Source organism: Gossypium hirsutum, chromosome D11 (assembly GCF_007990345.1).
Source record: "Gossypium hirsutum isolate 1008001.06 chromosome D11, Gossypium_hirsutum_v2.1, whole genome shotgun sequence".
NCBI lineage: Eukaryota > Viridiplantae > Streptophyta > Magnoliopsida > Malvales > Malvaceae > Gossypium > Gossypium hirsutum.
In genome coordinates this window covers 47,339,799-47,356,312 of record NC_053447.1, presented here as the reverse complement: position 1 = coordinate 47,356,312, position 16,514 = coordinate 47,339,799, and the positions used below count along the sequence as shown (strand labels likewise).

Below are 16,514 nucleotides of genomic sequence, written 5' to 3'. Positions count from 1 at the left end.
AACGACATTCCTTCTCACATGTAGCTAGTAGGAAACTCTTCCACTGGAGCCACTCCTATCCAAAATGGAAACGGAGAAAATACATTCGATGTTTCTAATCCTGTGCTTCCTGTGACAACTGGCATAACCAAAACCATAAACACCAACACACCTGCCACCCACACTTTGACTGCTTCCATAGGAAAAAAATATCATCGCAACCTCCCAACTTGGATTATCCTCCTTGGTGGCACAACCCACTGAAAACCTAGGGTTTTGTCACCAAAAAAGAACTTCAAAGGTTGTTAGAATAAAAAAAAAACAAAAGCCTTAGTTTCTCCGAATTTGATCTCAAACTGTCATACCCTGCTAGGGTAACTACCAAATCAGACCCCAAGGACTACACCAGTCCTAATTTTAAGCAATTCAATGGCAAGTATGGTGATTCACATGAGCATTTGATAAAATTCGCAGAGACGTTAGGAGTTGTTAGGTTGGATGACGATTTAATGTTAAGAGAATTTTCTAAGTCTTTAACAGAGAAGGCATATACTGTTAGAGTATGCCCAAAGATCAATCATGAGATAATTATAATAACATATTTGTTTTACCTCGTTTATTAATATAAGGCATTGACATTATTATTTCAATTTCTTTTCTAGGTATATAAATAAACTGTTTTATAATAATATCCTGAAAATAATATGATTATTCTTAAAAGGTCTTTAGTCAAGTATTATTGTGGGCTTGGACAACAATAATGCATTAAGACTAACATGTAGTTGATTGATGACAAAGTGTTGTTATTGACATAAAGATATTAAAATTAATACATGAATTTATTTAAATAAACGAGTATCAAATCGAATATATTTTTTCACAAAAAAAATTGAATTTATTTAAATAATGATGAAATTAAAATTACCTAGGCAAACATTACAAATGAAATTCAATTTTGTATGTCAACATTGATGAGAATAGATTCGAGCTGACATATTATGTTATTTGTATCTTTTTAAATAATTTATTGTCAAATAAATATCAAAATATCATGTTGAATTTTACTTTTTTTTAACTAAAATTTAAAATGAAAATGTTAAAATAACATTAAATTAGTAAAGAAAATATTATTTTCAAAGATATTTCAATTTCATACCATCTCAAAAGTGAATGATTGTATTAGTAGGTCACACCTCCCACATTGGATCAGCTACGCAGAAGAATATGACAGACACAAAGATGCAGAGGATCCTAGGTGTCCATTTTCCAACGCATCAACGGTTCATTTTCTGCCCAATGGTAGACCCCACCCAAACCAAACCCTCAACTGCGCCCATCCATCATTTCTATCAATGTAACGCTAACTCCCGTTGGGTCGTAAAACAGGTGATAGACAGACGTGGTGGGTCCCCTAATTTAGACTTAATCCCAACTGGCTCCCTTATATGGATGATTATCACAACTTGTTTTCCTCCGAACTCCAACCCCACTCCTCTCTTTAAAAACTGTCTCCCCCCGCCCACCCTTTGAACTCTCCAATAAACCCACTTTCCCCATTTGTATTCCTATTGGTATCATTGTTAGCTATGGCTGACCAAACAAAGAACCCTGCCTATGTTGACCAGGTGGTACTTGCCCCTGACGTCCCACAGCAACCACCTGCTGCAGCAGTTGTGAAAGAACCACCTCAAGCTGAAACTGATGAAGAATCCGTAAATCAGAAGCCGGTCGAGAAGGCTTTAATGGAAGAGCATTTGTCAAAACACAGGTGTGATGATCAGGAAAATGTTCTTCAGTCGGGTTCTTTCAAGGAAGAGAGCACAAGGGTGGTTGATCTTCTTGATAATGAAAAGAAAGCGTTACAACAACTTAAGCAACTTGTTCAAGAAGCGCTTAACAAGCATGAGTTTGGCGGGCAACAACCAGAAGTGCCTAAAGAGGATGATGAGAAAGAATCCTCCAACGAGGAGGCAAAGGACGAAGCGGTTATTGATGATGAACCACCAAAACCAGAAACAGTAGCCGAAACTAATGATGCACCGGTAAAGGAAGATAGTATCAATCTGGTTGAAACGGAGGTCATTGAAGACAAGGTTGCTACTGCAGCTGCTGGCTCTGACACCGTGGAAGACGATGGTGCCAAGACTGTAGAAGCCATTGAAGAGAGCATTGTCTCAGTCCCTTCTTCTTCAGCTCAACCTGCAGCAGAGGCAGAGGCTTATGTGGAATCGGAAGACGAACGAAAAGGTGGTAAAGTAGAGGACAAGGTGGTGCCACCCGAGGAGATATCCATACGGGGCGTACCGCTTCTTGCAGATGAAAGGAGCGATGTCATTCTCCTCAAATTTCTAAGAGCCAGAGATTTCAAGGTGAAAGAGGCGTTTGTGATGCTGAAAAACACTATTCTTTGGAGAAAGGAGTTCGGGATTGATGAGCTGGTTGAACAAGATCTGGGTGATGATTTGAGTAAGGTGGTATTTATGCATGGTTTTGACAAGGAAGGACATCCGGTGTGCTATAATGTGTTCGGGGAGTTCCGAAACAAGGAGCTTTACGAGAAAAAAATTTCGGATGAAGAGAAGAGGCAAAATTTCCTCAGATGGAGAATCCAATTCCTGGAAAAGAGTATTCGGAAACTAGATTTTAGGCCCGGTGGAATTTGTACTATTGTTCAAGTCAATGACTTAAAGAATTCCCCAGGACCAGCCAAGTGGGTGCTTAGACAAGCTACCAAACAGGCTCTTCATTTGCTCCAGGACAACTATCCAGAATTTGTTGCCAGACAGGTATTGATTACTATGTTTAGTGTTTTTCTTTTACCAAACAGGAGGCAACTTGGATCTTGCCTATGTTCTGAATGATTGACGTTTTGGCTGGTTTTTTAGGTGTTCATCAATGTTCCTTGGTGGTACCTTGCTGTCAATAAGATGATAAATCCATTTTTGACCCAAAGAACTAAAAGCAAGTTTGTCTTTGCTGGCCCTTCCAAATCAGCGGACACCCTTTTCAGGTTGTTGTCTAAATCAAGTAGAGTTTCTTCAGTACTCCTTCCATGGTTCTACGTTTCCGTTATATATAAGAAACAAATATGTTTTGTACATTTAGGTACATCACTGCTGAACAAGTACCGGTCAAATATGGAGGACTGAGCAAAGGCAGTGAATTCGCCACCACCGAAATTGTTACCGAGATAACTGTTAAACCAGCGGCAAAACACACAGTAGAGTTTCCAGTTACTGAGGTAGATCGCTTTTCCTTGGTCTCTTCGTTCGGTCAATGGGATCCTATGTACAACGCTTGGGGTTTCGGGTAGTACTAGTTGTATAATTATTTAATTAATAGGGGTATCCTTTGCACCCTTTTTCTTTGGTATTGGCTGGCTAAGACTTGGATGAGATTGTTGGTGCAGGCATGCCTTGTGAGATGGGAGGTGAGAGTTATTGGATGGGGTGTGAACTATGGTGCTGATTTCGTACCCAGTGGTGAAAACAGCTATGCAGTTATAATCCAAAAGGCTAGGAAGGTTGCTGCCTCTACCGAGGAACCGGTGGTGTGCGACAATTTCAAGGTTGGCGAGGCTGGCAAAGTTGTTCTCACTATCCACAATCCCTCCTCCAAAAAGAAGAAGCTCCCACCCTACTACATCTCACTAGTTTTATTCAAGGAAATGGATATCACACAAGGCATTCACATATATAACCATCTTTCTAGTTGTCTTGCCATTACTTCCGATTTTCCAAGTTGTTTATTATATGTAATTTTGGGGGTTTGTTCATACAATATGTTCCTTTCTTTTTTTGTCCTAGTAAATTTCAAACGGTGGTTTCGTGGATTCTCACGGATGCACGTGCATGGATATTATTTTTGTGCTCGTTAAATTTCATCGTACATCATTGGGTTTTGCCATCTTTGATTTTCAAGGAAGAAGTTTTTGTATCTTCAATTCATCGGTTCTAGAATTATTCTTAGCTACATTAATGTTTTCTTAATAGTTTGTACTCTAAAAAATTAGTAAAAGGTAAAGGTTTAAATATAACAAATGTCTTTCTACTCTTTAAAATTTTGAATTTTAGTTTTAAGACAGTGACTTCTTGGTAGAATTTTAGAAATATGTTAAAAAAATATTTAAGAAATTATGCAGTTTTTTTGAAAATTTATTGATGTGCATTAACATGTTATACAAGACGCGTATTGTAACACTTCATACCCGGTCCAGTTGCCATACCTGAGTTATAAGGTGCTACAAGTAAATACAAAACATTTGATTACATTTCATAGTCCAAATATCAATTCCATATCAATTTATTCATATACAATAAAATACAACACATAATGAATAGCATAATGAATAGCAAACACTACTGCCAACATCTCTTTTTCAATTATGGTGTAGTTACACTGCACTAAGTTCAGCGTTTTGCTGGCATAATGAATAGCTCCAAAGAAATTATTCTTCTTTTGTTCCAAAACTGTACCTACTGTATAATCACTAGCATCACACATAATAAAGAAGGGTTTTGTCCAATTTGTAGTGATTATTATAGGAGCAGATATGAGCTTAGCTTTTATTACCTTAAAAGCTTCAATGCAACTTTGGTCGAAGACGAAATGTGTTTCTTTCTGAAGGAGTTGATTTAAAAGTTTAAAAATATGAGCAAAATATTTGACAAATCTTCGGTAGAAACCTGCATGGCCTAAAAAATTTTGAACACTTTTCACGTTAGTTGGCTATGGAAGATATTTAATTATCTCAAATTTTGTTTTATCTACTTCCATACCCTTTCTCGATATTTGGTGCCCTAAGACCAGTCCCTCTTTTACCATAAAATGACATTTTCCCAATTGAGCAGTAGGTTAGTTTCTTCGCATCGTCTCAACACTTTTTCCAGGTCACCTAAACATTCTTGAAATGAGTTTCCATAAACCAAAAAGTTGTCCATGAAAACGTCCAGACCTTCTTCCAACATATCAGCAAAGATAGCAGTCATACATCTCATAAAAGTTGCTGAAGCATTGCATAATCCAAAGGTCATTCTTTTAAAAGCATACATGCCGAAAGGGCACGTGAAAGTAGTTTTCTCTTGGTCATCGAGGTGAATTGGAATTTGATGATACCTCGAATACCCATAAAGGAAACAATAATAGTCTTTTCCTGCTAACCGATCCAGCATTTGATCAATGAAAGAGAATGAGAAGTGGTCTTTTTTTGTTGCATCGTTCAGTTTCCTGTAATTAATACATACCCTCCAACCAGTAACTGTTCATGTTGGAGTCAATTCATTTTTACCGTTTTCAACTACAGTTATGCCTCCCTTCTTTGGAACACACTGGGTCGGGCTAACTCATTCACTATCAGAGATAGCATAAACAATACTTGCGTCTAACCATTTGATCAGTTCCTTTTTTACCACTTCCTTTATGACTGGATTAAGTCTCTACTGAGTATCCACTACAAGTTTTGTCCCTTCCTCTAATCTGATCTTGTGTTGATAGAATGCAAGATTGATTCCTTTGATATCAGTAATTGTTCATCCTATTTTTTTATGCATCCTCAGGACACTCAATGGAGCTTCTTCCTGTTTTCATCTAAATAAGTAGCAATAATTACTGGTAACATATTTTGCTCCCCTAGATATCCATACTTTAAGTGCTCGAGTAATGACTTTAATTCCAACTTAAGGGGTTGGATGATGGATGGTACCATTTTTACCGAATTTGGTGTAATTTGCTCCGGCTGTTCCTTTGTCTTCACCAATCCAGTTGGGTTACCATATGATATTCTCTTGTTCTGCATTATCCCCTTCTTCCTCCGTGTCGTAGCCTGTTAATTCTTGTGTGCTTGACTCTAATTGATTACATTCTTGCTTTTTTACTTCTTACAGCTTCCAATTCTAAGTTTTCTGTTTCTTGACATTCCTTCCAAGAAAATTCATTAATGTTGGATTTTTCCAAAATTTCTATTACCTCATCTTGAGTTTTCATCCAAATACTTCCCCCAGTCATAATATCATATTTTCATTTATTTTGACTATCCAAGCCGTAATAGAAATGATGAATCTGAACCGCAAAATGTATGCCTACCTAGTATAGATCTAAGGATTATTTTGAATCTATCCCAAGCTTGTCCCAGGGTTTCAATAATACCTGGCTGAAAATAAAATATCTTTATATAACTACTCAATACATTAGTCATCAGCAATGCTCAACGAAAAAATAGTTGCACAAAATTGACCTAGGTAGTAATAGTGTCTGAAGGGAGTGTTTCTAACCACATTTTTACTTGCCCTTTAACGCAAACGGGATCAACAACAATTTGATTGTCTCTGGTGAATTTTTTACATAGCTGACAGTGCTGCATATATGGTCAAATTTCCTCAAGAATGCTGTGGGATCTTTATTAATGTAATAAGAAAATCTGACATTACAAGTAATCCAGGTTAATAAAGTTAGGTTTAGTTCAAAATGTGTACTGTGAATAATAGGTCGAGATATGCTAGGTCGCAACCATGTTGTATCGAATAATGTTCCTAAAGCCTGCATATTGTTAATGTGATATATTGTTAGAACAAACCGTATTTACAACTTAACAATTTCCTCATTACTCTTTAAAATGCAAGAAATTAAAACCAGTCTAGCAGCGTTGCCTCCTCGGCAATGACGCCAACAACTTGACTGCCTTCAGATGTACTAACGACTTGAGTATGAATATTACAATAAGATAGAGAGTTATGAGGCGATATCCGTAAGGATACGGGTCGAGTTGTAATATAGATTTTACAACGAAGTAGGTGAGTACTACGAGGATCGTACCTAAGGAAGGTGAGTACTAAATCAATCTTAACGTCAACAATTAAAGATCTAACTAATACTTTAGGTAAGTTATAGTGCGAAAGTAAAATGAGAAATATGTTTAGGGTTTGTAAAATAATAAAATAAAATAACATAAAAAGAAATTAAAGTTGCGAGGGATACAAATAAATAAAGTGAATCCAAATTTGAGGATGGGTGATCATCTCGCTTCAGCAATCCCAATTAACTGTCGTCTCAGGTTCTTCATCAACCAACTAGTTGCTATCCTAGTAGGATCTTCTGGCTTTCCACTAACATAACGAGTCAGCAAGAGCTACTTATCTTTTGACCTCATAGTCCAAACTGGCTTGGGGTAAAGGTGTTCACAAATAGACAATACCAATTTTGGGTTAATTCCCACCTTGATGACTTCCTAAGGTTGTTAGGCCTAAGGTTTGTTTCACGTTCTTCCTTTGCCAAACAAATGATCCGTTGAGTAACCCTACAAAAATAGTTAAGAGATCATGTCTCCACTCGCTAAACCCCTATAGAAAGATTAGTTCATCATGGCTTTTAATAAACAACATGGAAAGAATGGAATAATTAATCATGGAGAATGAAGTGGAACAGAGAGTTTTAAGAAAGCTTGATTGATATTGAATAACATAAATCCACAAAAGTAGATCTTTCTTTACAATCAGATCTCTCGAAGGAACAAATAAACTAAACTATGAAAACCTAAAAGAAATAAGAAAACAAATCTAAAACCTAAGAAAAGAATCTGAGCTAATGGGATGATGTCCATAATGTGTGCTAAAAGAGTCTATTTATAGCCTTCAAGTGGCTATCGTCCTTAAACCTAGGTTAGTTGACGTTCCTAAGCTTTAAGTTCGATTGTGTAGACCAAAACGCCCTTGTTTCATGTTTTCTTCTCGTCATAGAGTCGATGTCGCGACACACCAAGACTTGTGTCGCGACATAGCAACTAGTATGCTCCTCTCATATTCAAGGGAATGTTGTGACATCTTCAGCTTGTATCATGACGTTGAAGGCAATTTCTCACTTTCTCTATTCTGCTCTTTATGTTACGACATTGGATCTCCATGTTGCGACACGACATAACATCCAGTATTGACCCAAAATGCCTTCTAATGGTCTCCTGCACACTCACAAAGTACGTTAGCTCTCCCTTAGGCCTTGTTCGGCCCTTAAGGTCAATAAAAGAATCAATGTGCACATTTTATTGAATGCAAGTAAAAGTAAAGAAACTTAACTAAAACATAAGCAAACTAAAGAAACTTAACTAAAACATAATGAAAATGCTTGTATTCAAGCTCATTAAATGTGAAAACTAGTTTAATATTCTACACTGATTTACGAAAGTTCAACGCCTGAAAACTAACAGTATACAGGGACTCAGAGAAGACTCACAGAAAACTCACATAAATTGGATACTCACTGAAGATCTCAAAGAAGCTGGTTACACCACAAATATTTCGCTACATTCTTTGACATTTACTTGTTATTCGGTGTAAAAGAACTTTCTCTTTATCGGTGTAAAAGAATAAAAAAAGTAGAAGAAAAAAAAGAACCCCCACTACATCAGCCACACTGTTATTTATAGCCCACACAGCTCTCATAATAACCTTACACATGGCCAGCAATTAGAATTGATTCAGCACCCCTTGGTGCCCGAAACATCAATCTATAAACACTCCTTTCTACCAAACTCCACTAATCAGAGTGGTACACTTTACTTGTACTCATAAGCAACCAACTAAATAAGTTATTCTGTTACTTAAACAAATCAAGCTGTCATGTATAGTACTCTAGTTCAAATCAAACTAGGTTTTAACGAGGAACTAACTAAAACTGAATAGTATACTTACGTCTTACAAGCAAACATGGTACACTGTTCCATAGCTGCGGCCTTACCCATGGCGCTCTCAATGAAAACTATTAGGTCCAACAATCCGCCTCTAGCTGACTTTACATACCAAGTGAAATAGACCACTTGGCGGATACTAACAGAATGTCCTCCAACACAAAGCTCACTAAGAGAATCTACTGATTGGCGGGTTTTCCACATTAACCATGCCAAGTAGTATAAATCAGTAACCTGCACTTTTCCAAAATATGAACCTTCCACCACATCTTTATAGACTTATCGGGATAGCCAAACAATACACCAACCATAGCACAACAATAAACACTTACTTAACTAGAGGATAAAGTGTAAGTCGGCCTTCTTTGGCTTATACTTAGCCAACAATCCACCCACACAAACCACCAACTAGGACTACGCTAGACGGGGTGTTACAACTTTCCCACCCTAAAAAGGAATTTCACCCACGAAATTCTTACCATCAGGTACAACATATTCTTGGGCACTCATATCGCAAGCATTGGATGTTGCTCTCGAGCTGGTCTTAGTAGAACTTCTACTTGGAACTCTCATGATAGATTTTGATATCACAATAGCCCTTACCCTCGCATCACGTTGATTTGTGCTAAATGCTTGGGTTAATCGTTCAGGCTGGCCTCTAGTCATTGCTGGGCAATCTTGAACCAAATGGTCAGGTGACCCGTATTCGTAACAGACTTTCGTTGTATTTCAGCAAATTCCCACATGTTTTCTCCCACAGGTGTTATAGACAGGACTCTTTATCTTTTTTAATACACTAGAACTTGCCATAGATGTAGCTTGACGCTCATTATTATCACACATCTTCCCATCATATGAGAATCTCTTGCCAGCTAATAGGAGAAATTCTTCACATCTTTGGGCTTATTAAAATTTGTGACAGGGAGTAGTTCAACATTTTCTTTCTTACTTCTTTCTCTATCTTGCCCCATAATTTTATCTTGAACAATCGTTTCCATCTTTTGAGCCTTGGCTATTATTGATGCTAGACTCCAAACTTCTGATGTTGTTACTAGGGCACAAATTTCATCCTTTAAGCCCCACTCAAGTTTATTACACAAAGCTTATTCAATTTGGAACATATCCCTCACATATCGACTAAGTCTGATGAACTTTCGCTTATATTCCATTATGAACATTTGTTATTGTATTAGATATAAAATTCTTTCTCCATCTATTCCATATACATTGGATTAACATATTTCTCTCTGAACTTTGTTAAGAAGAACTCCCAATCCATTTGTTCCTTAGGGGTCACGCTTGCCAACATTTCTCACCATTGATATGCCTCCCCGTCTAACAAGGAAACTTCACATAACAGGCTATCCGTCGATGCGTATTTCAACTATGCAATTACTCTACATACACGAGATAACCATTGCTTGGCTGCTGTAGGATCATAAATTTTATGTCCTAGAAATTCCTTAGCACTCCATTTTCTAATCTCTCTCATAGGATTTCCTTGAAACTGGTTCACAACTAGCATAGCAGGAATAGGTGCCCTTTGTGGTGCAGCTTGAAGCTGAGACTGAGGTTGGGGTGGAAGCACATGTGCAACTCCCATAAATTGGTCAAACCATCATTCCATCATCTTGAAAAAACAATCTTTTATGACATTTCCAGTTGGTTTTAGGTCACTGAAGATTTCGGACCATTAGCATCATGTGAATTCGAAGACATTCTAAACTACATACACAAACACAATTTAGCAAAACTACAATGGACTAGCTGAAAACATGTAACATGCATATTAGGGCATGACTTAGCCTTTGATTTTTCGAGAATCGGCTCAACCTGACTCTAATACCAAACTTGTAACACCTCAACCCCAATTGTCGAAATGAGGCATTACACAGGAAATAAGCTTAAACTTAATTTATAATTTTTATTGAGGTTTGAATGTATACTCTTAGAATTGGGGCATTAACCCAAAATTTTGAATGAAAAAACAATCAAATTAGTGATACACCATGTAATATGAAACATAATTGAAAACGAATTTTCAATGAAAGCTTTATAAATGTTGACATATTTACTCAAAACACAAAACTAGCTTTTTTATATATAAAAGTTTCTATTTCATCACTAGCACTCAAACATCATTCAAAATAGTTTGGCATTAACTTCTAAAGATGGTATCATAAAATTTTACTCATTTAAACTTAGCATATATCTTTGGAATAAGTGACAATTCTCATAAAATAGAGATAGAGTGAAAGATCTAAATTATTACAAAAGTTGGTTTCTAAATAGAGCTACACGCCACCCGTCCAAAATGAAAGCATATGTATGTTACAAAACAAACATATGCGAGGCTCACAACAGAGGCCGCTATCTTCTGGCTAAGTCCCTTCCACGAGCTCTTAATGCCGTAGTAATACTTAGAAAAAAGAAAGAAAGGGGTAAGTTTGAAAGAAATTAGTGATATCTAGAACTAAACATGCTCAACCTTCTAATCATATTCCAACAAACAGGATAACATGACATAAATAATTAAAAAATAATAAGTTAGCAGGCTTTTCGAAGAAACATTTGGGCGTAGACACTCTTACATACAACAATGGCAGATAGTATCCTTGGCGGACTCTAATTTGTTAAATACAATTCACAACTACTCTCTTAAAGAACAATTTCATGAACACCAAAAACTACCATCTCATACTTTATCATCCCAGACATACCAATTGACTAGTATTTATAAGTCTATTTAGTATAACTCCCCTTTGGCGGATAGAATACGTCAAGTACTACAACTAATAGATACGTTTGTCCAAAATACATTAAATAAGATTAAGACTTAATAATCCTCATGAAATGCAACTACAAAATCAACATTTCCGTTTGACAATATCACCTCACTCCAAATGTACATAACATGCATTATATACAACAAATGCAACGTTTACATTTTCTTACTCTTTCCCACACCCTTCCTCATGCTAACCTCAGATCCCATATTTACACATCATAATAGATGTATTTGTCTATATTATTTCATACATATGCATGTTTTCCCAGAAGATCAGGGCTCTTTTCCGTGGTTAACAACTTACATGCCATACTGATGGCATCATCCATAACACCGGGCTGGTTAGCAACTAACATGCCTTACCAGTGACCCGTTATCTCTGTCAACCTAGTTAGCAACTAACATGCCCTACCAGTAGCCTATCATATCTGGATATCGAGTTTGCACATTAAGGAAGTCATATTTATTTCTTATCGCTTATATGCACATGAATATAGTTACATGCAACAACTTACCACGTTCAAAGGAGATAGTTTTACTTGAATTCATAACCCTTAATTGTTACAAACCATAAACTAACAATATACATGGACTGGGAGAAGACTTACAGAAAACTCACACAAATTGGATACTTACTAAAGATCTTAAAGAAGTTGGTTACACCAAAAGTCTTTCTCTACACTCTCCGGCCTGTACTTGTATTCGAACACTCATCGATTATTCTCCACAAAGAACTCTCTGTTTATCGGGGTATAAGAATAAAAATAGAGTAGAAGAAAGAATGAAGAACCTCCACTACATCAACCATACTGTTATTTATAACCCACATGGCTCTCATAATAACCTTACACGTGGCCAACAATTATAGTTGATTCAGTACCTCTTGGTGGCCGACAGATCAATCTATGAACACCCCTTTCTACCAAACTCCACTAATCAGAGTGGTACACTTTTCTTGTACTCATAAGCAACCAACTAAACAAGTCATTCTGTTACCTAAACAAATCAAGCTATCATTTATAGTACTCTAGTTCAAATCCAACTAGGTTTTAACAAGGACCTAACTAAAACTGAACAGTATAATCATGTCTTTCAAGGAAGCATGGTAAACTATTCAATAGTTGCGGCCTTACCTGCCACGCTTTCAAGGAAAACTATCAGGTCCAACAATTTTCCTCTATTGGACTCTACAAACCAAGTGAAATAGACCACTTGATGAGTACTAATAGAAGGGTTTGCCAACACAAAGCTCACCAAGTGAATCCGTTGATTGGCAGGTTCTCCACATCGACCACACCAAGATGTATATATCAATATCCTACACTTCGCCAAAAGACGAAACTTCCACCATATCTTCATAGACTTTTAGGATAGCCAAGCAATGTGCCAATCATAGCACAACAACCAAAACTTACTTAACTTGGCAGATAGGGCATAAATCAACATTGTTTGGCTTATACTTAACCAACAATCTACCCACACAAATCACCAACTAGGACTACACTTAGTGAGGTGTTACATTTAGCTTATAAATAGGCCATTTTCTATCCTAGAAAGATTAACCCATAATATATTTAAGTATTAGCTTTTACAAGCTTTCAAGAAATTGTGTGTAAGTTTTAAGGGTTCTTATTTTTAAGTTTCAGGGTTTAGTTTTTATCCCTATATTTGTACTATTCATTTTTTCTGATTTAGTGAAATTATCTTTGTTCGTAGTTTTTGATCCTCTTCGAAATGGTTTTTCCACGTAAAATTTGTGTGTTTGATTTTTTAATTTCTTCGTTATTTTTCTTGTTCATGGCTTACACGGGTTTACCCCAACAAACTAGTATCAGAGTTTGGTTCAATTTTCTCATTCAACCCATTAAAAGATGACAACTACAAGGTTCAACATTGAGAAATTCGATGGCATCACAAATTTTAACTTGTGACAAGTTCGAATGATGACAATTCTAGTTTAGAATAATCTAAAAAAGGTCGTTATTAGGAAAAAAGCCCGATAATCTAAATCAGTCAGAATGGGAAGAGCTTGATAAGATGAACTTGTCTACAGTTCAATTGTGCCTCATGAATAGTGTATTGCAGGAGGTGTTGATTGAGAAAATGACATCTTTCTTGTGGAAATGTTTAGTAACCCTTTACGCAACAAAGTCTCTAGCTAACCAATTAGTGTTGAAACAACAACTGTACACATTTCGTATGTAAGAAGGTGAGCACCTTAGAGGTCACATCAGTCAATTTATTACTGTTTTGAATGATTTAAAGAAAGTTGAGGTTCAGATTGATGATAAAGTTCAGACTATGCTATTATTATGTTTTTTACCCCATTCATATAAGTCTTTTAGGGAGACCCTAATTTATGGCAGAGATTAACTATCATTTGAGGAAGTGAAGGGTCATTTGTTGAGCAAAGATAAACTCAGCAATGAGTTTGGTTCAAATAGCAAGTCATGTAACATCCCAAATAATATAAGGTTAGATTTTTAGAAATTATCAAGAACCAAATCCTAGCCTAGTGGTTAAAAACTTGGTAGAAAGTGTAGAGAACCAAGGATCAAGCCTCACAGATTGCATTTTAAATTTATTTCCCCCCACATTTCCAAAGGACCCAACCCACGTTAGTCATATTACATTAATGCTTTTATTTACAAATGGGCTATTTGCCCATTAGACATCAAACTTTTAATCAACCCAATTCACTAAAAGTCATTTCCTAATTTAATTAAAATTTTTATTTATTATTCTAGCAAATAAAAACCCTACCTTTTCTCTCATATTCACATAATCTCAAGAAAACCCTTTGTTACAATCCTATTATCAAATTTTGCTGTTGGAAATTTCTTTGAATTGTTGAATCTTTGCAATCAAACCCTAATCCATCATCTTCATCAAAATCATGAGATCTTGTGTCTCTTACTCATCAAAATCCTGTAAAAAGTCAGTAAGTATTTCGTTCCCTACCAATTAGGACTTTTCAATTTTAGGTGACTATGAGCTCTAACAGATTAATCAACCCGTTATTAAAGCTTTAATGTTTTTATCGAAACCCCCTTAAATCTTGAAAACCCATCAATAATTGTCGTGTTTGGTCAATTGAAAGACCCTTGTAGGTGTTTGGATTGAGGTTAAACGTGGGGTAGTCACTTGAGATCCTGAGAAGGTAAGGTGGGTGACTTTTTATGAAAAATTGGATCAAAATTTGAAATTGTCCAGCCACACACGACCTACCAAACGAGTGTGTGGCCTGCCCGTGTGGGTTATACAATCCCTCACACAACCATGTCTCATGTTTTCCTCTTGTATCCGCACTTCGCACACGGCTTGGTCATACGTTCATGTGGCTCCTACACCCTTCCTCCTTCGCGTGCACATAGGTTTAGAGCCCCGCACACAGTCGAACACACAACTGTGTGAATCCATCGCACACGGTCATGTGGCTTCTACACCTACAATCTTCGTATCGGAAACAACTTGAGGCCACACACATGGGTCAGACACATGACCGTGTGGTCTCTGAAGCTTAAAATTTTTAGTTTTGCCTTATCTTTACTTATTTTATGCAATTCAATCCTTGATTAGGATTTTAATGGCATCTAGAGAACTAGATCATACAATTAAGTCTCAGATTAGGAATAGAACGGCTAAACACATGGATGAATAATTTTATGATTTACATAATTATGTTTGCTAATATAAATCCTTGAGTGATATCATGTTTATCAATAGAATATGATTGCTTAGGAATTATTGTTTAAATCTATGAATGATTACATATACATATTAAATTATATACATGCCAAGTAAATGTTTCGCTCATTGATATGTTTCTGCTACAAGATGGAATGTTGAACGATCACTGAATGATCGAATTATAAGATCTGATTATTTTGCATATGCATGGAGGAAGTTGTGAAAGGTGGAAGAAATGATAGTTTATACTGCATATATGTATGTCTGCTATGTACTCATAGATTAGTAGATTCCAATTGTGACCTTGTGTATGGAGTATCCACATTGTTCTTTGACAAATTTTATCTATGAGGGGTTGTGGATCCTCAACCAAACGATAGCTTGTTTGCACCCATCTGTATAAACGGAGTAAAAAAATAGAGGGGGATCTGGGGAACTCCCTATTTGGAGAGCTAGTGGTCAAGGGTAGGATTTATGATTGCTAAATGATACGTTAAGTGAATGTTGCATAACATGCTATGCGTTCTCATTGGAAAGTACATGTTGAATCGTTTGAACTAATAAGTGTGCATATGTCTGTTGTGAATGATACTATGACTCTATAATTGTGTGGCTTAGTTAAATTATACCAAAATGTTGATTGTCTTACTTATCTAGAGTGATAGAAACTAAATTGTCGTCTTATTGATTGGATTTATTGTAAAGGGTTTTTCCACTGAGCCTACCAAGCTCGCTCCCCTATTTTCAATCGTTTCATATAATCCAATGGACTAGGACACGAACTTAACATACGAAAGGTTTTAGCTTGTCGTGGACTTTACCTAAAACACATTATTATTATTTCCGTCCTTATAGTTATTGATATTGACATTACTATTATGGACTCCAAGGTTTGAGAGATAGGGTTATATGAATTGTCCAGTTAGGATGCATGATATGGATTGTTAGGAAATCTTATAATTAGTTGGATTGTTATTTATGGATATTATTATTAGGGTTATATTAGTGCAATTGTGTATAGTTCATAATTATATATGTGTCTAGTTAATAACCGATTTATTTATTAATAGTATGTTAATAGATTGTCTGCTATATTCTTGATATTTTTTGTCAGAAGATCTACTTGTATAAAATAGATTTAGAAAGTGAAAAATTTATTTGAAAAAGGCCGAACAACTTTGGTGGTTAATGTGATCTCTTCGGCTCGTGTCTATTGTTTGGGCCAGGTTAGAGAGGTTACAAGTCAGATGGGCAAGCCTTAGTTTTGGTAGGATTAAGAAATTGGGACAAGAGATGTCTCTACTACAAGAAGTTAGGTCAAGTTAAGGTAAATTTTTACAAACTACGAAATAAAAGGGTTGTTGAGGGCAATGAGGAAGAATT

At 36.2% G+C, this 16,514-nt stretch overlaps 1 protein-coding gene across 1 annotated transcript; it reads left to right on the top strand.

Moving 5' to 3' along the window:
- Positions 1–1,151: 1,151 nt before the first annotated feature.
- On the top strand, positions 1,152–3,922 carry LOC107913583 (patellin-3). Its single transcript, XM_016842216.2, has 4 exons — positions 1,152–2,765; positions 2,865–2,989; positions 3,085–3,220; positions 3,389–3,922. The coding sequence occupies exons 1-4, from the start codon at positions 1,566–1,568 to the stop codon at positions 3,854–3,856; spliced, it is 1,929 nt and encodes a 642-aa protein (XP_016697705.1). The 5' UTR covers positions 1,152–1,565; the 3' UTR covers positions 3,857–3,922.
- The last annotated feature ends 12,592 nt before the right edge of the window (positions 3,923–16,514 follow it).